At 33.3% G+C, this 26,301-nt stretch overlaps 1 protein-coding gene and 1 long non-coding RNA gene across 2 annotated transcripts; both read left to right on the forward strand.

The window, feature by feature from the left end:
* Positions 1-9,839: 9,839 nt before the first annotated feature.
* On the forward strand, positions 9,840-14,496 carry LOC139432329 (uncharacterized). The gene is made up of 3 exons (XR_011642167.1): positions 9,840-11,936; positions 12,000-13,933; positions 13,993-14,496. It is a non-coding gene; the product is annotated as an uncharacterized lncRNA (long non-coding RNA).
* Positions 14,497-19,097: 4,601 nt separating this feature from the next.
* On the forward strand, positions 19,098-25,928 carry LOC111422355 (uncharacterized). The gene is made up of 5 exons (XM_071200960.1): positions 19,098-19,129; positions 24,387-24,726; positions 24,870-25,452; positions 25,504-25,605; positions 25,654-25,928. The coding sequence occupies exons 1-5, from the start codon at positions 19,098-19,100 to the stop codon at positions 25,926-25,928; spliced, it is 1,332 nt and encodes a 443-aa protein (XP_071057061.1).
* Positions 25,929-26,301: the final 373 nt, after the last annotated feature.

The raw sequence follows: 26,301 nt of genomic DNA on the forward strand, positions 1-26,301 counted from the left end.
GGGGGGGTTACTTTACGCTAGCACTGTATAATGAGTTGCATACTGAGCTTACGATTGCAGATGTGGCGCGGTTTCGAATGGGAGTTTATGCGGGGCTACTCGAGAGTCAAACTTTGATTATCAATCAGGGATGATATTTGAATGTGTTGGGTGACGCATTCAGTTGGTAGCACTGGTTGGTTATTTGGCGGTCTGGCATTTTTGATTTTTGCTTTTCTATTTTTATTTTTGTTTTCGTTCAATTTTTGATATTGTGGCGAACATCTGGACGCCAGAGAACTTTTTTAACCGTTCAAAAAAATCTCTCTCCGGTCATCTGGGCAGGACACCCTTTTGGTCCAGGCAAAGGGTTCCCGGAAAACTTTCACCGGAGATATTACTGGACGCTCTCCGTGGCGAACATCTGGACGCCAGAAAGCGTTCGAAACAATTCAGAAGAACTCTCTCCGTACATCTGGACAGCAGATCCTTTTGGTCCAGACAAGGACTCGAAGAGAGCTTTCACCGGGGATGTTACTGGACTCGGGGATAAAAGGAACCAGGATCGGCCCAGAGAGTTCAGTCAGTTACCACCAGTTACCATCACTTATCAGTTAGCAGTTACCATCGGCAGATCAGTCAGCAGTTACCCTTTTCGCGTCCGCACTTACATTATTGTTATTATTGTTGTAAATAAAATTTTGTTGTTGAAGACATTGGTTTTCCTAAAACTTCCTCCCGCTACTATCAAACCATTAGCCCCGCAGATATCTTTACATTAAGTCTGTAAAATTTATATATGCTCATTTTTCTTTTTTCTTTTCTCTTATTTGTGTCTGATGTAGATTGGTTTAAGTAATCGGAATGTGAATTAGTGTTAGTTTTATTAGTATTAGTATTATTGAATCTTTTTATTTTGTGTACTTGTTTAATTAAATAGAAATATTAATTTTGTTTATCTCATTGTTTTATAGAATATAATGTTTTTAATTCAATTTTCATATTTTAAATTTAAATGCTATTTTATTTTTCATTTGTAAAAAAGAAACTGGTTTAAAAGTCACGTTACTCGTTTTATCCCAATTCAATTCAGTTCTTTACATAATTCAGACAGAGTATTTCTTCAACAATTCATAAATGTGTTTGTTAATCGAATCTTATCAAATTGTTAGTTCAGTTAAAGTTCATGTATTAAACAGTTAAATAAACTAATGTAAGTGATACACGGGGTGTTTTTCTTTCGAAATCTTACTTGTGCGCGTGTAAGTACTTTTTTTCAAAACATTCTTTTCTTTATATAATTCTGAAATTTTCGTATACCCGGCAATTGGTATAATTATTAACATTTATTGGTCCTTCGAGCCGGATTAGCCTAAATTCCGGTGTATTTCGAGTAGATTTTTGTAACCGTTTGTTCTTTCCGGCATCAGCCTTTTTTTTTGAACTGGATTTTATCTCAACATTCAATATGTCGAAAAGTGACAAACCGAGTCTCGAAACTACGGTCGAGCGACAAAACGATTTATATGGTTTGATTTCACGTACTATGGACAATCTAAAAAAACTCGCGGTCGCGAAACGTACGCGCGGAACAGTAAAATCGCGGTTGGAGCGACTCGAAGTAAATTGGGAAGAGTTTAATAAAAACCATAAAATGTTATCTCAATATAAGGTAACTTATAGCGATTGGAATTATTTTTCGGGAAACGTATTTTCTTTATCCATTTCAACGCCATCGCGTACGCGACATCTTCCGGTCATTAATCTTCCAAAATTTGATGGTGATTACGTTAATTGGACGCAATTTCGCGATTTATTTAAATCCATGGTTCTCGATAATAATGACCTCTCGGATGTTGAAAAATTGCAGTATCTGAAAATGTGTGTAACAAACGAGCCAGCACAATTAATAAAAAATTTATTAATTACGAACGAAAATTTGAAAAAAGCTTGGTCAATCATGACTGAAATGTATGAAAATCGTCGGTTACTTATTGATTCACAACTATCGGTCTTGTTTTCTTCCAAACCTCTAAAAAATGAGTCAGCAACCGAGTTAAAGCGATTTTTAGGAGAAATCAAAGAGGCGTTAGGAGCCTTGGAATCGCTGGGTTGTTCCGTTGAGCATTGGGACCCTCTCTTAATCTACTTATTCGTGAGAAAACTTGATACGGAATCAGTTAAAGAATGGGAAAAGTTAATTGGAAGTAATTCAGATCCACCAAAATATTCGAAATTAGAAGAATTTTTATTCAATCGTTTAAGAGCTCTCGAATCAGTTGAAATTTCTACCCTCTGAAAACGAATATAAAATCACATAACGCAACAACTTCTAACATGAACTGTGTAATGAGAATCATTACCTTTCAATGTGTAATGAGTATCTTTCGAAAACACCGAATCAACGTTCCGATTTTGTCATTTCAAAGAAGCTGTGTTTTAACTGTCTTGGATCTCACTTCAGATCAAAATGTCGTATTGAAAAAAGATGTAAAATATGCCATAAAAAGCATCATACAACTTTACACGATTCAAAGCCCTTGAATGTAAATCCCATTCAATCTCAACAATCTAATACAAATAATCAAATATTTCAAAATCCTTCGACATCCAGTCACCTCATACACTCGCATCATGTTCATACTCCGGTTTATATTAGCAACCGCAATGATTGGTGTCGTTTCTCGGCTTGGAGAATGCGGGACAATTTAAAAAGAGAGTAAAACCAATTTGCGTTACAACGTGACTTGACTTTTTATTTTAGAATAATAATAATAAACAACACTTTTTGTATCTCTATGGATTTACAATTTTTGTTAAAAAAGAACTTATTACTATGATTTATATTTTGATGAATTCATTTATGATTTAATTTATAATTGTGGTGGTTGCCACATATATTCCCTCCCACAACAGGAAATGATAATGGCTATAAAAAGAAAAGGAGTAACGAAACATTCAGTCTTGAATTGAAAAACGCTGTTTTTATTACCAATATTTCGATTTCCAACAAAGGAAAATAAATATTGGTTTGTGAAGGTAGATTGCATTGTAGGCAAAAGCTGAGGTGTATTGAACTCAGGTAAAATATACACCTCAGCAAATATGTAAGTAATCGAGTCGACGTTGAAAAGCGACAGTCGGCATCGACTAGGTATAAGAATTAGTAATAGAAATAAAGTACAAATTAGTAAAGGGAAGATTGGGTTTCATTTCATCATCCAAGCCCTCCATAAAAAGGGACATTACATGGCGATCCTGCCAGGATACAACGAATAAAGAAAATTGAAAAAAAAATGAATTGTACGAATCAACGACATCAGTTTTGAAGATTACCGAAAATTATCGCATAGTCAAAAATGGATTATAATCAATCAAAAGAGGAAAAAGAGGTTATAATTAGCCAAGCTGGTAACAGTGGCGGTACTACTTCGGATGTCCCCTTTAGTGTAAAATATGTTACGGAAATTGTGGTAATACTCTTCATTGTGGTTATCATTGGATATTTCTTGTGGCGTCGATGTGAGAAGAGGATGCAGAAGAAGATGCGAAGAGAAATAATCAGGAGCCGCGACCTAATCGCTTTAAATATTCGTGAAGACCAGTAATGTGCGCGCGTGATGTGTAAAGTTCGGTTGATTTTCCGACCTACATGGAAATCGTCGAGGTTTTCAAGAAACTATTAAATGAAATTAAGGTATTTAGAACTAATAGAATAAAAGATAATCAAGACGCGAGAAAAAATTTAGTGTTTAATAACAAAAAATTAGAAATATTAAACGATTTTACAATTAGATTAACCCTTTGTATCCCGGCGGTACTTTAAAGTACCGGTAGTTTTAAACACTCATTTTAAACTGTAGTCATCTATTCGGCGCATTTAGAACTATCGGTACTTTCTACTAAGTTTATACGAAAATATAAGTTTTATTGCAACCTTTTTTTTCTCAATATTTTTCCAATCCAACCCAACAATTATTATACATCATTTTAAAGAGAGAGCTTTGAACTTTAATTTAGAACAACTCTCATTCCTTAATTTCAATAAATACGGCTTCCAGGAATTTTTAAATTAGCATCTTTTTTGACACTTTTAGTTTATACGAAAATGTAAGTTTTGTTTCAACATTTCTTTTCTCAATATTTTTCCAATCCAACCCAACAATTATTATACATCATTTTAAAGAGAAAGCCTTGAGCTTTAATTTAGAACAAGTCTCATTCCTTAATTTCAATAAATACGACTTCCAGGAATTTTTAAATTAGCATCTTTTTTGACACTTTTAGTTTATACGAAAATGTAAGTTTTCTTTCAACATTTTTTTTCTCAATATTTTTCCAATCCAACCCAACAATTATTATACATCATTTTAAAGAGAAAGCTTTGAGCTTTAATTTAGAATAAGTTTCATTCCTTAATTTCAATAAATACGGCTTCCAGGAATTTTTAATTTATCATTTTTTTTGACACTTTTAGTTTATACGAAAATGTAAGTTTTGTTTCAACATTTTTTTTCTCAATATTTTTCCAATCCAACCCAACAATTATTATCCATCATTTTAAAGAGAAAGCTTTAAGCTTTAATTTAGAGTAAGTCTCATTACTTAATTTCAATAAATACGGCTTCCAGGAATTTTTAATTTATCATTTTTTTTGACACTTTTAGGTTGTACAAAAATGTAAGTTTTGTTTCAACATTTTTTTTCTCAATATTTTGCCAATCCAACCCAACAATTATTATGTATCATTTTAAAGAGAAAGCTTTGAGCTTTAATTTAGAACAAGTCTCATTACTTAATTGCAATAAATACGACTTCCAGGAATTTTTAAATTAGCATATTTTTTGAGACTTTTAGGTTATACGAAAATGTAAGTTTTATTTCAACATTTCTTTTCTTAATATTTTTCCAATCCAACCCAACAATTATTATACATCGTTTTAATGAGAAAGCTTTGAGCTTTAATTTAGAGTAAGTCTCATTCCTTAATTTCAATAAATACGACTTCCAGGAATTTTTAAATTAGCATCTTTTTTAACATTTTTAGGATATACGAAAATGTAAGTTTTATATCAATATTTTTTTCACAAACTTTCAAAATTTTTGACTTCTTGGGACACAAAGGGTTAAAACAATTAATTCGGGATAATAAAGAAAGCTTAAAAAACGTAGATGTAGCGAATGAAATTAGTATCTATAATAAAGAGATAGAAAGCGTAATTAAGGAAATTCATGGTATCCTCATTAGTAGATTAAATATTCAAGAAACAATGGGTGAAGCTTTTGATTTAAAAGTAGCTGGTAGTTTACTACCGTCGATGGACGGAAATGAGGATACCACGAAAAAGTTGATTGATTGTATTAAGTTATATTCAGATATGGTAAAAGTTGAAGACCAACCACGGTTAATAAATTTCATATTAAAAACTCGACTCTCTGAGAATGCAAAAATTCGGTTAAATAGTACTTATACATCGGTAGGAGACCTAACTAGCGATCTAAGAGCTAGTTTTGTTACACAAAAGTCTGCGGTAGTTTTATCTAACCAACTTCATCAAGCGCATCAATTCGATAAATCTATAGATGATTTTGGTCAAGAAATTGAACAACTTCTGAGTAACCTTACTTGGGCTCAGGCAGGAAATGATGCAACATTATTGCAATCTTTGAAAGTGGTCAATGAAAAAATTGCTGTTAATTCTTTTTGCAATGGAATTAAAAACCATGACATTAGAATGATAGTTAAAGCCAGAAATTGCTCAACATTGAGAGATGCAATAAGCGCCGCGAAAGATGAAGAACGAAATAAACCATCTTCATCTAATGTGTTTCATTATGATAAGCGGGGAGGTTATAATAGAGGAAACAGGGGTGTAAATAGAAATTGTAAGAGATGTTTTGCTGGCAATGCCAACAGAGGAAACAGAGGTTTTCAAAATTTTCAAAATTGTAAACCATTTCAAAATCAAAATTTTGCACATTCAGGTAATTTTAATTATCGAAGCAATAATTATTCGTTTCCTCAGTCTAACCGTGGACAAATGCAAGTACAGCGTCGGCCTTATCGAGGTCGGGGACATTCACAACAAAATCAAAGTGTTTATTATGCGGAAAACATGACATCGGAAGAAAATAATTCACGATCCGATGAAAGGTTTTTTCGTGAATAAAACGAAAAATGACGAGGTAATTTTAAACATGAATGGTATGAACTATGCGCGTATGCGATATAGGGCAAATGATTTATTTTTTCTTATAGACACGGGGGCTTCGGTAAGCATAATTTTTTCAAAAGTTTTACAGTCAAATGAACACATTAATACAAATAAACAAGTAGTTATTAACGGAATAGCTGGCTCTACAAAATCAATTGGGTCAGTTAATCTTTCTTTAAACCCTGCATTTGATTACGAAATAAATCACGAATTTTTAGTTTTAAAGGATTTTGGATGTCGAATGGATGGAATTATTGGAACAGACTTTCTCGTAAAACATTCAGCAAATATTAATTTTCAAAAATTTTTACTTTCTTTTGGTACAATTACTATACCTTTAGAATCAGATTATTATAATTGTACTACAATTCCTCCCCGATGCGAGATAGTTAAGTACTGTTGGGTAGATGACCCCGATGAGTGTGTGATTCATTCTATTGAAATTTGCGAAGGAGTTTTTATAGCTGGTGCTATAGCTAACCCAAAATCACACATGATTCCAGTTCGGTTTTTAAATACCAATGATACTATTGTTAAAATTAGAAAATTCCAACCTACAACATCAAATTTATCAAGTTATGATTTATTTAGTTTTGATCATCACCAGATTTCTTTAGAAAGAGTTGATAACTTATTAGATTTAATTAACACAAAAGATTTAAATAAGGAAGAAAAAGATTCAATCCAAAAAATTTGCGCGAAGTATGCCGACATATTTTTATTAGAAAATGATCATGTTACTGTAACAAACGTTGTAAAAGAAAGTATAAAATTAAAGGAAAATGCACAACCTGTTTATGTATGCCCATATCGCTTACCACATAGTCAAAAACAAGAAATCGACAAACAGATTAGCAAAATGTTAACTGATAAAATCATCGAAGAAACAAAATCTAGTTGGTCCTCTCCTTTATTAATAGTCCCGAAAAAACCTGATGCTAACGGTAATAAAAAATGGAGGGTAGTTGTGGACTACAGACTCTTAAATAAAAACATAGAAGATGATAGGTTTCCCTTACCAAATATTACCGATATATTAGATTCGTTAGCTGGTGCATTTTACTTTTCACATTTGGATCTTTCACAGGGGTACTATCAGATCGAATTAGAACCTTCAAGTAGAAAATACACTGCTTTTACAACTAGTAAAGGTCAATTTCAGATGACCAGACTGCCTATGGGGCTGAAAACCAGTCCAAGTTCCTTCTCAAGAGCCATGACTATTGCTATGTCTGGATTGAATTTTGAGTCTTGTTTCGTTTATCTCGATGATTTGATTGTTTTCGGAAACAATTTACAAAATCACAATCAAAATTTAATTAAAGTTCTTGATAGACTTCGAAAAGTGAATTTGAAGCTCAATCCAGGAAAGTGTCAATTTTTAAAAAAAGAAATATTATATTTAGGACATCTTATTTCGGCAGATGGTATTTATCCCGATCCAAACAAAATTACTGCAATTCAAAATTATCCCGTACCTAAGTCAGCCGATGAAACTAAACGGTTCGTAGCTTTTGCTAATTATTATCGTAAATTTATTCAAAATTTTGCTGAAATTGTTATTCCTTTAAATAAATTATCGCGAAAATCAGTAAGTTTTGAATGGGATAAAAACTGTCAGAAGTCGTTTGATAGTTTAAAACAGGCATTAATAAAACCACCAGTTTTACAGTATCCAAATTTTTCTCTCGATAATCAATTTATTCTTAGAACTGATGCTTCTGGGTACGCAATTGGGGCTGTCCTTTGTAATTCTGATGATAGACCAGTTGCATATGCTAGTAGAGCTTTAAACAAAGCGGAAATTAACTATGCTACAATCGAAAAGGAACTTTTGGCTATAGTTTGGTCTATTAAACATTTCAGACCGTATTTGTATGGACGTAAATTCAAAATTTATACAGACCACAGACCTTTGGTATATCTGTTTGGAATGACTAATCCGTCGTCCAGGTTAACAAAATTTAGGTTAGTTCTTGAAGAGTATAATTTTGAGGTGCATTATGTGAGGGGTACGCAGAATGCGCCTGCTGACGCATTGTCAAGAATAAAAATTGATGTCAAAGACCTTAAAGTTTTAACAGAAAATGTTTTTATAACAACGAGAGCTCAAGCTAAAAACGAAATAAAGAAAGCTGCAAATTCAGAGATTGACGAAAGTACTAAAGATGATACAAGGACTGGCCACCCTGGTATTGTCGAACTGTTGAAGCAACCTCTGAATTCAGTAGAACTAAGATGTTTAAACAAAAGAGAATTATCATCTATTCACAATAAATTAATTAAGCCGAGAAAGCTTTTATATGATGTAAAATTACAAATAATTTATATAATTAATGATTTATCGACTCTAGCTCTAGACGCAGAGTTGAAATCTTTATCTAGTATTTGTAAAAAATATGGAATTCCAGAATTGTTTATATTAAAGTATAAAGAAAATGAAAATTTAATTAAGCGCTTAACAAATGATTGCAATCGAATACGAGAATATAATCTTAAAATTAACATTATTTCTAATGCAAAAGGCATAAATTGCAAGCAAACTCGACAATTAATTTTAAACGACTTTCATTTGCTTCCGACCGGAGGTCATGCCGGTGTGAATAGAATGTATGCAAATGTGAAAAAATATTATTTTTGGGTAAATTTAAAGAGTGACATAGAAAAATTCATTAAAAAATGTGACGACTGTCAGAGGCACAAGTATTCCAAAAATCAAATCGAACCTCTAACAATTACAACAACAGCGTCATCAGCATTCGAGAAAGTATATTTAGACCTTGTAGGACCCATAACCCAGGATAATGACGATAATCGATACATACTGACACTTCAGTGTGAACTTAGTAAGTTCGTAGAAGCTTATCCGCTTAAAAACAAGGAATCTGAAACGGTGGCAAGATCATTTGTTAATAATTTCATCTTAAAATTTGGGATTCCGAAAGATATTGTTACCGACCAAGGTACCGAATTTTTAGCAAAAGTTTTCCAACAATCAGCACAAATATTGGGAATTAAACATCTAACCTCTACCGCTTACCATCATGAAACCTTAGGTTCTCTCGAAAATACGCATAAAAATCTGGGGGCGTATTTACGCATACAAACCAACAAATTCCCATACACGTGGAGTTCTTGGATACCTTTTTGGTGTTTTTCTTTTAACAATACCGTCCATAGTGAAACTAAATACACTCCTCATGAGTTAGTTTTTGGAAAGGTTTGTAATTTGCCACTCAACACTCTAAATAATAGAGAGCCCATTTATAATTTTGATAACTATCCGAACGAACTAAAATACCAATTAAGCTGTGCATGGAATGATGCTCAGAAAAACTTAATACAATCAAAAACCGATAGAAAATGTAAGTTAGATAATAAGATTAATAGTGTTAAGTATAAATTTAATGACAAAGTGTTGTTAAAAAGTGAAGGACAGAATAAAATGGAAGCAATATATAAGGGACCCTTTAAAGTTATAATTGATCAGGCGCCTAACGTAACTTTAAAAATAAACAATAAGCATGTTGTAGTACATAAGAATAGAGTTAAACCTTATTATAGTTAAAAAAAAAAAAACATTTTAATAGTGATAAATAAAATAAACATTGTAACGTTAATTTTATTTTATAAAACCGGAAGGTGTGAAGGTAGATTGCATTGTAGGCAAAAGCTGAGGTGTATTGAACTCAGGTAAAATATACACCTCAGCAAATATGTAAGTAATCGAGTCGACGTTGAAAAGCGACAGTCGGCATCGACTAGGTATAAGAATTAGTAATAGAAATAAAGTACAAATTAGTAAAGGGAAGATTGGGTTTCATTTCATCATCCAAGCCCTCCATAAAAAGGGACATTACAGGTTCAGCAACAGACCATTTGAAATGCATATAAAAAGAAACGCATCTGTTGACGTATAGTACTGTCAACTGATGTTTATAAAATTAATTTGGTTATTTTAAATTGACAATGTGATGAATTTTGGTTAATTAGTTATTCTGATGTATCAACGTAGTTGACATTGTCATAATTGTCATGCGACTTATCATTCAAAATGAATGCAGGTTTTAAACGATCTATGCTGATGGTATCATGTAAGTTATTACGAAGAATCTTAAAGGTTTTTTCATATTTTTTAATAACCTTTAAGGTCCATCATAACTAAAATTAAGTGAAGGTCGACGACCTTCGATTCTAACAAAAACATAATTTGAATTAAATAAATCTTTATGAATAAAAGGTTTTGAATAACAATGGAATGATGAAGAAATTGGCTTAATTGCGGAGAAACTCTGTCGCAAATTTGATAAAAGTGGTTCAATTTCCACTTGTGAGGTAGAAGTAATAAAGAATTCTCCGGGCAATCGGAGTGTTGGACCGTATACTAATTCAGCGGAAGTACAACCGAGATCCTCTTTTAATGTAGATCGTAGTCCTAATAAAATGAGTGGAAGAGCGTCGTTCCACTTTTTACCAGAACTACTAGCAGTGATAGCGGTTTTGAGAGTTCGGTGAAATCTCTCTAAAATACCATTACTTTGTGGATGGTATGTGGAAGTGTGTATTTGATGGATACCAAGTATTTTATTAAATTGAGAAAAAAGTTTGGATTCAAACTGTTTGCCTCGATCATGGGTAATAGTGTGAGGTATACCGAATCTTGAAAAATGATGACGAAGTAATGTAGTCGCTATGGTGGAAGAGGTTATATCTTTGAGGGGAAACGCTTCAGGCCATCGAGTAAACCGATCAATAACGGTTAGTATGTAAGTACAACCAAGTGATGGGGAAAGAGGACCAATTAAATCAATATGTATATGTTCAAATCTACCTCTCGGAATGGGTATGTTCTGAGGAGGAGATTTGATATGTCTATGAACTTTCGCTTGTTGGCAATTTAGACAAGCTTTTGTCCATAATTGAATGTTTCTAGACATGTGAGGCCAAAAGAAGCGAGATTTAAGATTGTGAAGTGTTGATCGAATGCCAGAATGAGTTAAATTATGAAATTTATCAAAGATTTCTTTTCTCAAATTTTTAGGAATATAAATTCTGTGTGAAGTTAAAGAAGTTTCACACCAAACTTTGCATTTTGTATTTGCAACCGTTTGAAGAGATAATTGGTATGGAGTATTGTTCGAAAATTGATTGCGTAGAAGATGATTTAACTCCTCATCTTTGACTTGGGCTGCTCGTATGTCCTCAGGCGATGGATAATTAGATGAAAGGGATTCAATAGTGATTCGTGACAAAGCATCGGCTACAATATTAGAGTCACCTTTAATAAATTTGATATCTTAGATATCTTATCTTTTGAGGTAAATTGTGTTATATAATTTATTTAACGGGTTTGGCGAGGAGTTTTATCTGAAAGACTAAAAAAGGAATTTATTAACGGTTTGTGATCAGTAAAAATTGTAAAATGAATTGCCAATAATTCACGATCAAAAGTGGAATATTTCGATTGAGTAGAAGTGAGCTTTTTTGAATAAAAAGCAAGTGGTGCTGTAAAATTATCAACTGCTTGCGAAAGAACGGCTCCCATAGCAGTGTCGGAAGCGTCTGTGGTTAAATGTAAAGCAGCACCAGGGCAAGGATGAGCTAAAGCGATCGAATTTGCTAAAGCACTTTTGGCCGAAACAAAAGAATTGGAATTTTCTTGAGACCAAAGTATAAGTTGTGTTTTGGAACGAAGAGAAGTTGCCAAATTATAAAGAGGTCGTAATATCTCTGAAAAATTTGGTACGAACCTGTGAAAGTAGTTTATCATCCCTAAAAATCTTTGAAGTTCCTTTAAATTTGTAGGTTTTGGAAAATCATTAATAGATTTTACTTTCAATTGAGAAGGGCGGATTCCTTCTGAAGAGATTTCATGCGCAAGGAAATCTAAAGAGGAAACTCCAAAAAGACATTTTGATGGTTGGATATTGATACCGTAAGCGCTTAACCTCTCAAAGAGTGTTGATAAGTGAAGTAAATGGTCTTCTTCGTTTTTACTTGCGACAAGGATATCATCCAAATAGACAAAAATGAAATCTAGACCAGAAAGTACTTCGTTCATGAAGCGTTGGAACGTTTGGGCGGCATTTTTGAGGCCAAAGGGCATTCTCAAAAATTCGAATAAGCCAAATGGTGTTGAAATCGCTGTTTTGGGAATATCTTCTTCAGCCACAGGTACCTGATATTGTACAACCATGAAGATGCAGATTGAGGTATTGTGGCAAGGTTCAATTGACGATAGTCGCCACATGGCCGCCAATCATTCGAATCTTTTTTAGGCACCATGTGCAATGGGGAAGAAACTTGTGAAGAAGATGGCCGACAGATTCCAAGTGATACCATGTGTTCAAATTCTTTTTTAGCGATAGAAAATTTTATGGGGTCTAAACGTCTTGGACAACAAAACGGCAAGTGAGTGTTTGTAATGATTCGATGTTGCGTTGTGTGTTTAATTGGAGATAAAAAATTAGGTGATGAAGTTAATTTTGGGAAAGATTTAACGAGAGAAGTGAATTTAGTTTCGATAGAGAAGAGTTTGGGTATTGGTATAAAAGATTTTTTGATGCTACCTATTGAAGATAATTTGGTAGTATTATCAATTAAACGACGATTTTTTATGTCGACGATAATGTCGAATTTGCTTAAGAAATCAGCGCCAATAATTGGTTTGTTGACATCAGCAATTGTGGAAAATTTCTTCTTAATTGCAATGTTAATGTTAACAATTTTGTCCCATAGGTAACTATTGGCGTACCATTTGCAGCCGTTAATGTAGAAATGGTATCTCTCTTATGTTTACGAAAGAATTTATAAGGCAGCACAGAGATGTCTGCTCCTGTATCAATCAGAAAATTTAAATTGGATTGGTTATCGTAAACATAAAGACGAGAACTGATTTGATTAATTATTATCGGGTGCGTTCGTCGTTCATTGAATTGTTTTGAATCAAGTTTTGAATTTATTGAATTGTTGTTCTCTAGCGAAACTTGTTTCAGTTTTTTTGGTTCTGTGAAGATGATGAAAGATTTGTGTCTTTAAAGGAATTATAAAACATACATTCTTTTTCGCAGTTTCGTGCTTTATCGCCATACTTGGAATGATAATAACAGATATGGTTTTGACGTTGCCTGGAAGAACTTCTTGGACGAGGTGATCGATACCTTAACATTTTACAATTATAGCAAAGATTTGTTGCTATGTCAGGTTCGTTAAGTCGAGCAGCAAGAGAGTTAATGCTCGTCTGGATATTTGATTGCCATTGATGAAGTTGTTGTGAGTTTTTATCAATAGAAACTGAAAGGTTATTGATGGCTTGTAACAATTGAGAAGTTGTATGCACATTGGAAGAGGACTCGTCGTTAATTTTGTTGACTTCAATTTTAGGAAAACGAGTCGTTGAAAAAGATAATGAATCCCTGATTTTATCGGCTATGTTAAGCAAATCATTGATGTCATCGTTACCTGAAGACAATAACGCTACCGAGATAGTTTGGGGCAATCTTCTCTACCAATGTTTTAACAATAAATTTGGACTTACGACTTGCGATCCACCGACTGTCGATAACATACTCCTATAGAAATCAGATGGTTTTTGATCTCCCATCTGAGAGCCGGAAAGGAGATTAAGACGTTTCTCTTCACTTAGAGAAAGGCTATTGATCAAAGTGTTTTTTAAATATAAGTATGAATCGATATCGGGTGGAGCATCTACGACGTCATAAACAATCGAAACTATCTCGGTAGGCAAATGCGTAATTACCAAATTATATTTTGTTTTATCATTAGTTATTCTTGACAGGTTGGATTGCGCTTCAATTTGGTGAAACCATGCAGCAGGATTTGCATTCCAGAAGGGAGGCAATCTAATATTGGTGACAATGTCAACGCTTTGATCACCAGAAGTATTCATGATTGTGGTAGGATACTTATTTAGGTTCAAATCAAGGTCAGTAGAATCTAAAAGGACTGCTACATTCATTGTTGTGATAACGTGCCCGCACACTACGTCACACCATTTGCCACGCCCAGTCAGCTGTTAGGGCGATGACAGACACGGCGGTTTTCGTCGAATCGGCTGCCGACTCGACCACCGTCTCGGCGTATACTTCTAATGTTTCATATTAGTTAAGGCACACACAGCGTTGCCCACCGCCTCTCGGCTCTGTGGCCGACTCGACACGTCGTTGACTCGTTCTGCAGCGGCTGCTTCCCGAACAGAAAGCGGCTTGTTATTCCACGTGTTTATATCTACCCGGACACACAGAGCTGTCTTTCGTTCGGTTTTCCGATTTTAATTTCATGAAAATGGACGAAATAATTGATATAGAAAAACTCATTGTGGAAATTCAAAACCGTCCTGCATTATGGGACATGAAAACGAAAGAGTACAGCGATAGAGTAAAGAGGAATGAGTGCTGGGAAGAACTTGTGAATGTTTTTGCCGATCAAAACATGACAATAGATGCAAAAAAACAATTAGGTAAGTTCAAATATTTATTTATAATTACAAGTAAGTTAATATAATTATAAGTATTGAGTTTATTTTGATAAATATTGACAATATCGATCTCTAACAGCAGTGGCTCTAGAATTTCCTCTATGATATGAATCTGGTGGTAAACTCTGCATATTGGATTCAATTTCATTCATGTTCTCTTCAATAAATAGGTTTTCTCGCAATCCATCTCTTCTTCTAACAAAGTTATGTAGAACACAAGTGGCTCTAATAATAATTTCAATTAAATCTATGTCGACATCTAGTGATCGATGAAATATCCTCCATTTGTTAGCCAAAATTCCAAATGTACATTCGATATATCTTCTGGCTCTGGATAGTTTGTAATTAAATATTTTCTTAGCATCTGTAAGATGTTTGCCTCCATATGGTGTAAGTAGATTTTCTGCTAGAGGAAATGCTTCATCGCCTATTATTACATAGGGATACGGTTCATTTGAATTGGGGAAAGATCGTGGTGGAGGCACGCTTAAGGAACCTTCAGTTAATTTACGAAAAAGTGCAAAATTCTTGAATATTCCAGCATCACTAGATTTTCCGTAAGATCCGACTTCTATATAGGTAAAACAAAAGTTGGCATCGCACATTCCAAACAATACAGTCGAAAAATAATTTTTGTAGTTATAGTACATAGAGCCACTGTTGGGCGGTTGCTTAGTTCTAATGTGTTTGCCATCTATGGCTCCAATGCAGTTTGGAAACTTTGCGTTTTTTTCAAATCCTGCTGCTATCTCTAACCACTTTTTTGTACATAGTTTTGGTATGGTACTTTCAACTAAACAAAACCAAATTGCCTCGCATACTTCTTTAACAATAGAACTAGCAGTAGATCTTCCCACTCGGAAAGTATAATGAAGATCGGTTAGGGAGCACCCAGTTGCTAGATATCTAAAAAGATATTATTGTAAATGCAATATTCCATGAGAAAATTTTTTTAGAAGAGTGATCATGTAAGAAAAATTAAAAAAGTTTCTTTTTTATGATTCCAGTAATTTATTTCTTCTTTAGAGATACCCTATTTCGAAAGCTACGAACCATAAAAATGAAACTGTTCAAATTTTCCCTCACTGTTATGAAGATCTTTTCGTTGTATAATATAGTGACGACCGTAACTTTCTGTCGATATTCATTTTGTTTATTTTAGGTGAGTTGATACGAAAGAAATGGAAGAACATTAGAGATAGATTTGCGAGGGAATTGCAAGAAAGGAAAGGAAAGTCTGGGGATGGAGCAAGAACAAAAGCTCCGTATGTGTATACAAAGCATTTACAATTTTTAAAAGATATTTGACACCAAAACAAACCATAAATTCTTTAGAACAAATTTCAAATACCGAACCAATAATATCTGAACAAGAACCTGGACCTTCTATGACCAACCCTCCACAAACAGAATGGAAGAGACTTGGGAAGAAAAGACTGTATCCTTTTGAGGACAAATTAATAAATTCGTTGGAAACTGTTCAGAAAAAAATGATGGAAGCAAAATCTACACCTCCAGATGATAATGACGACAACCGGCATTTCGTCCTGTCTTTGCAACCAAGTCTTTCAGCGTTACCAAGACACCTAAATACACTTTGCAGAATAGAATTATTGCAAGTCATGTCCAAGTACGAAACATACGGTCATTCACGTCAAAATCAATTACAAACAATACCCAGTTTCACGCAAAGTCAATTTAGCAATATGCAACAACACCATCAACAACAACCTCAAGTTCCAGTTCCATCGCCATCTCCAGCAAGTTCCTATATATCAACTTTTAGTAGAAGAAGACTCATTCCCATACTAGGTTGTTAATATTATAATAAATATATTTTTGAATAAAAAGCTTGAGTAAATATGATTTTTTTTCTTGCTTACCTAAGAGTAATGACTAACTTTTCTTCAGGAGGAATACTACACCTCATACGAGTATTTGTTTTAGTAATATTTCCCTTTATAGTATTTAATAATTCATCAAAAGTAGTCATTGACATCCTCAAATAATTGAAAAATTTGTCTTCGTCACTTTTTAGTTCCGCAAATAAGGTTTGAAACTGACCTTTCTTTTCTCTTTCCATTACAATGGGATGCACCCACATTCTACGATTTTTTTTCTTTTTTCGTTTCCAAAGCACATATAGCATTGACAAATAAATAATATGATTTAAATAATCATTGTAATCATCCATCTTTGAATAACCGTTATACTTAACAGAAAACCGAGCGAATATTGCAACTGGTAAAAACCGCAATGTGTGCCAAATAGTCGCGGCAGCCGACTCGGCTGCCGATTCGGCGAAAACCGCCGTGTCTGTCATCGCCCTTATTGTGTTCTGTGCGTTTGCTGTGTATTTTTAGAGGTTATATCGTATATCGTAGACGTATTCATATAACTTCAAAAGTAAATCTTGTATTGACAAAAATTTTATTACAAAAATATAAAAAGGAAACTCAATTTATTTTTAAAATAAACTAAATTTAATTTAACGTTTATCTTACTTTGGGTTAACTAAACCCACAAATACATACCTACTCTTGATAATATGAAAAAAAATGAAGAAAATGGTTCCAACTTATTAACATATAAGTAAAATAAAATATTAACTAATAACTTTCTTCATTTTTTTTTATTATATCTCTCGACATCTTCCTCCCGGTTTCTTTTTAAGATTTGAAGATTTTTATAATTGATTCTTATTATTGTACGTAATTTTATAAAGGCTATTATTAACTCTATTGGAATGTCCATTCTTCTTCTTTTTATAATCAATGAAAGCCTTTTTACCACCCTGGGAATTCGTTTCATATTATCAGGAGCCGTATTATGAAAACGCTCAAAAAATATATTTAGTTGTTGTACATTAGTAAACCATGTATTTGTGGGTTTAGTTAACCCGCCGTAAGATAAATGTGTCACCCACGACGGTATATTATAGTTGTGACCTTCCTTTAATTTATAAGTGTAATCACCCAACCCTTCATACTGATCACTATATTTTTTGGCTAAATAGCCAGCTATATACTCAAGGGAGTCTTTACTCATTTCATTATTAATTTTATCAGCCACATCCAAATTTGAATTCTCTGATCTTAAAGAAATAGAAGAATCACTTGTTAGACTGCTTTCTGCCGGAAAGCAGTCATCCGTGATTTTAATTTCCATTTTTTTTAGTATAGAAGACACAACATACTCTTCTTGACCACGATCTACAGTATTGGTAGCGGCCTGTAAAACACCGGGATTCTTTCCAAGTATAATCGCCCTTATTCTATATAATGCATTTAAAGGCGATGGATGGTCGTCTGAACCACCTTTACTTCTCAGTTGACAGAAGAAATTTTCTAATGCATCCTGGTTTAGTTTATAAGTACAAATATACTTTATATTATTATTATTTTCTTTTAAATTTTGAAACAATTCTTTCAAAGAAATAATTGAAATGATTACTGCTTTCTGGAAGGTTTGCAAAGACTTCTTCTCTAATGGTATAATATTTTCCTTTAAATATTTCATTCTATCAAGTATTTCATTTTGCGTTACTATATTAGTACCATAAGCATTTTTACTTGGTACTTTATCAGTTTCAATATAACTGTTAAATATATCAAACCAATAGTTAACAATATCAATAAATTCAGCCAAATTATTCACAAGCTCTTCAGATGACCCAGGCTTATAGTACTTCAAAGCAGTAGCTGTTGTGTGTGACAACTCACAAGCCATTCTAACATTTTGGCGCTTTGCTTTGACACACTCAACATGTTTTGATGACAATTTAAAACAAACATTTAACTCTCGGTTTGTTAAATTTACTAAATCTATTAATGGCTGTTTACTTATGATGGAATTGTTAAATGAGAAACCGTTATCTAACAACCAATTCCGGATTAATTTTATTAAGTGGGGTGCATCCGCAAACATATAAATGTTGTCATTAGTTATAGGGTGTTTGAAACTGGTATTATCTGTTGTGATACCCAATTCTTTCCACAAACCCATATTACTTGCTCCGCAATCACTTGTGCAAGCAACAACTTTATAAGTTAAATTGTGCATTGCAGTTATTATGTCAAACAGGATCACTTTCGTCATTTTTTGATCTAATCCTATATATATTGGTTGTTTCCAACTTGAAAATAATCCTCTAGCTAAAACAACTTGCATCTGTCTATAGGGTCCCACAATTTTATCTCCAGCTTTATCATATTCATATACCGTTTTTACCTTAACTTCATCAAACAATAATACTGTATGTTTTTCAAACATATTTAATTTTTTTCCAGCTAAGTTCATGAAGCTTAAAACATCACTTAGTATACCTTCATTAATTTTTATTTTTGCTGCATATCTTCGCAAACAAGAAAGTGCAGGAAGTGGATAATTTAAATCTGTTCTTAAATATGTATAACTTTTGTGACTATAATAACACAAAGTAAATGCATTCGATATTTCTGTTTGAGTCCAATTAATACGTTTTTTCCTTTTTAATATTAAATCCACTTGGTTGGGTGTTAAAAATGATTTTAATATTGATTTAACTTTAAGGAATATTGCACTTTTTGTGAAACATCGGCTTTTGTAATATGTTAATGATTTTTGAAGACTTTTTATTTTAGTTTGATACATCAACAATTTATGTTCAAGTTAGTTTTCACTTTAGTGACTAAAGTGATCGGAACAAATCTGCCAAGTGCGGAAATTGCATTGACCAGTTCTTGCAGTTTTTGTTGCCCATAATTTTTGCATTTCCGGATCCCTTGGAAAATTGTGATAAACTGTTGATTTTCCTGCCTTCTTAGTTTTAGTACTATTGTTATTACAGGTAGAAACAGCACATGTCCGGCCCGGCACTATATGTAAAATATTATATAGATTCTCAGTAAAAATTCTGGGAATATTCTTCCAGAAAAAAAGGCGTTTTTAAGATTGTTTCACCCGAAATAAAATGGTAACAGTATTTAAAAAAAAAACATAAATGTACAAGCCTTTTTTTGGAAGAATATCCGCTGAATTTTTATCGGGAATAATTAAAGAATACCTGTCCCACTTAAAAATCGATGATTTTTTTTTTAATCGGTAGGAAATGACTCAAAAGATGTGTTAATGATAAAAAAAAAGTGCGGAAAAGTGTAGTACTTACCGAAAATTCACTTTAAAGTTGCGATTTGACGTTTCTTTTTGGAAGTTCAAAGCAATGTTAAATATGCATTTTCGTATTAAATCCTAACCTGAAATTGTTTAATTTATACCCGCGCACAAAATCAAAAGTTATTTTCACTAAACTTATTGAGATTACAACATATTTACGGATGAAAACCTTATTTCTTAGGCTATCAATGCATAACGACAATTACCTGTCGTTAGATAGAATTGTTTCTACCAAATGTGTGTTAATAGACTTTATGTTAATAGATTGTGTATCAATTGATCTGTCAAACGACTAAAATATCTTTAAATTGTAAATATCAATGATAAATAAGTATAGTAGCTTATTTAATAATAGTTTGCTTAAATTAAAATAGTTATTTATTAAAAAAGACATGTGTATACATGGTTACAAAATAAAAATAAATAAATAACCCGTGTGACGATAGCAACAAACTGTGCATTTAACTAAATGACAATTACAACTGACAACACAAGCAATGTTAACCATGTATCTCTCGTATTAAATCCTAACCTCAAATTGTTTAATTTATACCCACGCATTGAATAAAAAGTTATATTCACTAAACTTGTTGAGATTACAACATAATTATACATAATAACACCTATGTGAAGTTAGCCCCCAATTAAATAGCATTTTACATGTATAGTATTTTGATTATAACATGAAAACCAGTGAACCGATTTCGATAAATAATGTCTCATTCGAAAGCTTAATCCTTGGCCAATACGAAAGTGGAAATGCCCGTGAAAATTTGAAAACTCTTTCGAATTTCGCTAAAACGTCAAAATAATGCGAAGATACACGAGAATAACACAAAATTGACCTTCTTTAAGTGGTGATAACTCGTAAACGATGTACCCGATGATCAAAATCTATACGTCACTCGATTCGTCATAGTGTCTTCTATCGGAATCACAAAATGCTTGATTTCAATTCACTCCCGCTAAGTTTATACAGCCCTCGGAATGACACCATCTTCGGCTCGTTGTTTATGCACGTGTGAACGCTCGTGCTATAAATTAATTTTTAATTTTAACTAAATCGACTATAATTAGAGAACAGTTTGACGGATTTTAATGTTTTATATCTCAATCGAAAGTTTGTGTCTGGCAGAATGCTGTTGTCGAAATGCCCGATTCGAAATATTTAAGGATTTTGATTAAAACACAACAAACGAATTAATTAAACACATCAATTATCTCCGTAACTAATTGACCAATTTTAGTCATCAAAATCTCGGTCGAAAGTATGATCTGCAATGAATGCGAAGGTGGAAATGCCCGATTTCAAAATTTACTAATTATGTGCGTACAGCCATTGAAATGACCCCGCGAGAGATTTCGAGTCGGGCATTTCCACTTTCGTATTGGCCAAAGATTAAGCTTTCGAATGAGATTTTGATTATCAAAATTGGTTGACTAGTTTTCTTGTTATAATCAAAATACTATACATGTAAAATCCTATCTAATTGGGGACTAGGAAAATTTGAAGTTAACCTCGCATAGGTCATAATGACTAAGTGCCTGTCGTTACATAGACTGTGTGTCTATTAACTGTGTACAAGAGCGTCGCCAGATAGGAGCAAAGATAGATTCGAAAAAAGAAATTGAATAGAATATAAGATACAAATAGATTCTAAAAATCTATTTGAAATGTTTATAATCTGTTATCGCATTTAAATAGAGAGCATGAGAGTTAAATAAAAATTTGTTATTAAAAGACTTCAAACCACATAAATATTATAATTAGGATAATTATTAGTTAGTTTAACGTTATTTTGGAACTTAATAACACTTATTATTGATGAAAATCCCTTTCGTAGTTACAAAGTTTTAACATCAAAAGTTCATAACGTAGGGTGTATGACGTAAGATGGGTTTATGAGAAAGTTGAACTTGTTCATTCATAAGTAGATAGTTATTATTATCTTTATAATTTGTTACACGAATGAAAAAGCTCAACTCCTCCATAATTTATATTATGTTCAGTCTTTATGTGGTGCTGAAAAATATTGGAATTTTCTTTAGTTTTATGTTTACGAATTCTAGTTTTCAGCCTCCTCCACATTTGTCCGATAGCAACAAACTTGTATCCGTAATTTTTTATCTACTTTCTTAGCTGATATCTTTCTTATTATTAGAGATAATTCGAGATAATAATTAGAGATTCTTTCTCTATCTAAAACCGGTCTTTGTCTGTCCATAAGTTAATACTAAGATCAATCTGTACTTAAACTACAAAGCGTTGGCTCTGTACTTAGATTAAATAGCTTAAAATTACCAAACTTCAAGCCTTTGTGCAATTGTTATCAAACTGATATTTAAAAAACTATTATCATACTCGGAAAGAGCGCCCTTTAAATTTATTATATGTTAACCCGGGTTTTCGTTGGTAAATGGGTCTATCGGCGTCATGCTTAATTCGCCCTTCATATACATCCCTACACGCAAAAACGCTTAATTACTATTCCTTTAAACAAGTTTCTTATTTGATATTGGGAAAACTATAGAAGTATAGATCTATCTTATCTACAATTTGCTGCTCTTTCTAATGGTGTATAACACGCGGCTATCGCTGCTTCGTTATAGAGTTTTTTCCTGGTGATATAAGAAAGTTATTGATCCCAACAATGTTTAAAAGTAGCTAAAACGTGTGAATTTGGTAATTTTTTGACCAAAAACGTCCTTGTGTAAGTCTATAACTTCATGATATACTTCTATAGTTTTCCTCATATCAAATATGTAAGAAAGTTGTTTAGAGGTAGAGCAATTAAACGTTTCTGTATATAGAGATGTATATTAAAGGTGATTTAACCATGATGCTAATTGATATTGACCAACAAAAACCCGGATTAAGATATTTGAAGGAGCGTTCTTTCTGATTGTGAACACAGTTTTTTAAAATTCGGTTTGATAACAATTGCACAAGGGCTTGAAGTTTGGTAATATTAAGCTATTTTACGTACAGAGCGGTGTTCTTCATCTTTTATTGATTTTAATATTAACATATCGGCAAACGAGGACCGACGATTTCATAAAGAAAGAATCAAGCTTTCATATGGTGCATTTAGTGTTCTGCTATATCTAATAATAAGAAAGATATCAGCTAATAAAATAGATAGGAAATTGCGGATAAAAATTTGTTGTTGGAAGGTTTGTTGCTATCGTCACATCGTCAATCGGGCATTTCCACTTTCGTATTGGCCAAGGATTAAGCTTTCGAATGAGACATTGTTTATCGAAATCGGTTCACTGGTTCTCATGTTATAATTAAAATACTATACATGTAAAATTCTGTTTAATTGGTGACTAACTTCACATAGGTGTCATTATGAATAATTATGTTGTAATCTCAACAAGTTTAGTGAAAATAACTTTTTTCTTCAAACGTCATTAAATGACAACTTTGTTGTCGTGTTTACTCGCGGTAGAAGTAAGTCATTGTTGCATAACGACGGTTGCTAAGATCAACATAGCAAAAAAGTACTTCAGCGTTATGGCGCTAAAGTAAATTTCACTTTAGCGCCATAACGTTGAAGAACATTTCACTTTAGCGCCGTATTATTTGCAACGTTTGAAGAAAAAATACTATGTTTTATTCGGAAGAGAAGCAGATTCGTTTGTGGCTGGTCCGTCATTGTCGGACTCACTTCGTTCGTCCGGCAAACTGTCGGACACGCCACAATTTTAACGGCTCATCTGTCATTAGCGACTCACTGCGTTCGTCGCTAAGCGACAGACCACGCCATAAAAAGCACTGCTTCTCTTCCATATAAAACAATATACTATTTATTTAGTGCCTGGGTATAAATTAAACAATTTGAGGTTAGGATTTAATGCGAGAAAATACATGGTTAACATTGCTTGTGTTGTCAGTTGTAATTGTCATTTGGTTAAATACACAGTTTGTTGCTATCGTCACACGGGCTATTTATTTATTTTTATTTTGTAACCATGTCTTTTTTAATAACTATTTTAATTTAACTAAACTACTATTAAATAAGCTACTATACTTATTTATCATTTATATTTACAACATAAAGATTGCAAAGAGCTTTCAGTCATTTGACAGATCAATTGATACACAATCCATTAACACAAAGTCTATTAATACACATTTGGTAGAAACAATTCTATCTAACGCCATTTAATTGTCGTTCTGCATCGATAGCCTAAGAAACAAGGTTTTCATCCGAAAATATGTTGTAATCTCAACAAGTTTAGTGAAAATAACTTTTTATTTTGTGCGTGGGTATAAATTAAACAATTTCAGGTTAGAATTTAATACGAAAATGCAATTTTAACATTGCTTTTAACTTCCAAAAAGAAACGTCAAATCGCAACTTTAAAGTGATTTTTCGGTAAGTACTACACTTTTCCGCACTTTTTTTTTATCATTAACACATCTTTTGAGTCATTTCCTACCGATACAATTTTTGTTAAAAAAGAACTTATTACAATGATTTATATTTTGATGAATTCATTTATGATTTAATTTATAATTGTGGTGGTTGCCACAGAGAAGCTATAATAGTAAGAGCATTAATAGATCAAGGCTCAAAAGTCTCATTCATTTCGGAATCGTTAGCTCAAAGATTACGTTTGCCAAGAAAAGCAGTTTCAGTACCAATTTCAGGAGTGGGATCTCAAAGAACAAGTATTTCTAATGGATCTGTTACATTGAGCCTGTTCTCGAGAATAAATAATAATGTAACTTTTACTGAGGAAGCTTTGATATTGCCTAAATTGACCTCTTACCTACCACAAAGACAATCGTTAAAATTAGAATTTAATCTAGATTCATTAATTCTTGCCGATCCTGAATTCAACTCGCCAAATAAAATCGAATTGATTTTGGGGGTCAGTGTATATTCAAAAATAATAAAAGGCGGTATACTTAAAAGCTCAGATGAGGGTTTATTAGCTCAACAAACTACATTGGGTTGGATTATATCTCACTTTTAAACAAACATTAACCGAATTATTCTCCTTATGGATTTCAGTGCTCCATAGACCATGAATTTCTAGAATTAATGCAACGGTTTTGGAGACAAGAAACTGACATTACCGATGCACCGCGTCTCTCAACCGAAGAACAAGACTGTGAGAATCATTTTAAAGAAACTTATTCTCGTCTTCAAAATGGACAATTTATGGTACGTCTCCCATTCAGTCGATCTCCTAGAGAATTAGGAGAATCTTATATACCTGCTCTTCGAATGTATAATCGATTAGAACAACGTTTCGCAAAAAACCCAACATTTGAATTAGACTATTCGAATTTTATGTCAGAGTACTTGCAACGTGATCACATGAGATTAGCTTCACCAATGTTAATAGATTCGTCTTATTATCTCCCTCATCATGGTGTTGCTCGCGAAAGCAGCTCAACAACTAAATTACGAGTCGTCTTCAATGGGTCTCAAAAAACATCAACAGGGATTTTGTTAAATGACTGCTTACACACGGGTCCGAAATTGCAAATTGAGCTTATTGATGTTCTTGTTCGTTGGCGGCGTCATTCAGTAGTCTTCGCTTGCGATCTTGAAAAAATGTACCGACAAATTAGATTGCATACCGACGATTGTGCTTACCAGCGAATACTCTAGAGAGAAAATGATTCTGTTCCTATTAAAGCTTATCAATTATCAACCGTCACTTACGGTTTAGCGTGCGCTCCGTATTTGGCGATTCGTTTGCATCAGCTGGCTGACGAGCATGATCAAAGTCAACCGTTAGGTTGAACAGTTATAAAAAAAGATACTTACGTTGATGATATTTTTTCAGGAGGTGACGATGTCGAAGAAGCTCAAGAGATTATTTTTCAACTAAATCGATTATTAACGGCGGGCGGCTTTACAGTTAGAAAATGGATGTCGAATGATTCGGAGACCCTTACACACATACCATTGAAGTTAATTTCACAATCATTAACTTGTAATGTAGAAGAAGGCACATCAAGTCGTGCTCTTGGATTATTGTGGAATAATCGCGAAGACGTTTTCATTTTCGAATGTCACTCGAATTGCGAATCTGCGGAGCGAATAACAAAACACTCTTAAACGTCACCTCTTAAACGCGTAACGATCCCTCGCCTCGAGTTGTGCGCGGCCGTGTTACTCACTCGATTAATTAAACGTGTTAAAAGTGCTCTAGACTTTTCAACTCAGCCCATTCATCTTTGGAGTGACTCCACTGTGGCATTAACTTGGATCTGTAGTAACCCCTCAAAATGGAAGGACTTCGTCCATAACCGAGTAGTTGAGATTCAGGACCTATCCAATGCTCAATGGCACCATGTCTCAGGGACTGAAAACCCAGCCGATCTAGTTTCACGGGGCACTTCATCATCAAAATTGCAAAAGGAGTCATTATGGTGGAGAGGCCCAGCTTGGCTCAGTTCATTTTCAACAGCTTGGCCTTTAGTTAAAACAC

The sequence above is a fragment of the Onthophagus taurus genome, unplaced genomic scaffold (assembly GCF_036711975.1).
Source record: "Onthophagus taurus isolate NC unplaced genomic scaffold, IU_Otau_3.0 ScKx7SY_15, whole genome shotgun sequence".
NCBI classification, from domain to species: Eukaryota; Metazoa; Arthropoda; class Insecta; order Coleoptera; family Scarabaeidae; genus Onthophagus; species Onthophagus taurus.

What these genes read in the sequence shown, in the direction of transcription:
- LOC111422355 (XM_071200960.1), top strand. Translation starts at nt 19,098, where the DNA reads ATGTATAACTTTTGTGACTATAATAACACAAA. An exon ending in TGTGACTATAATAACACAAA is followed by an intron (nt 19,130 to 24,386) that starts GTAAATGCATTC and finishes TGGTTGCCACAG; the next exon opens with AGAAGCTATAATAGTAAGAG. An exon ending in TAGATTGCATACCGACGATT is followed by an intron (nt 25,453 to 25,503) that starts GTGCTTACCAGC and finishes TTCCTATTAAAG; the next exon opens with CTTATCAATTATCAACCGTC.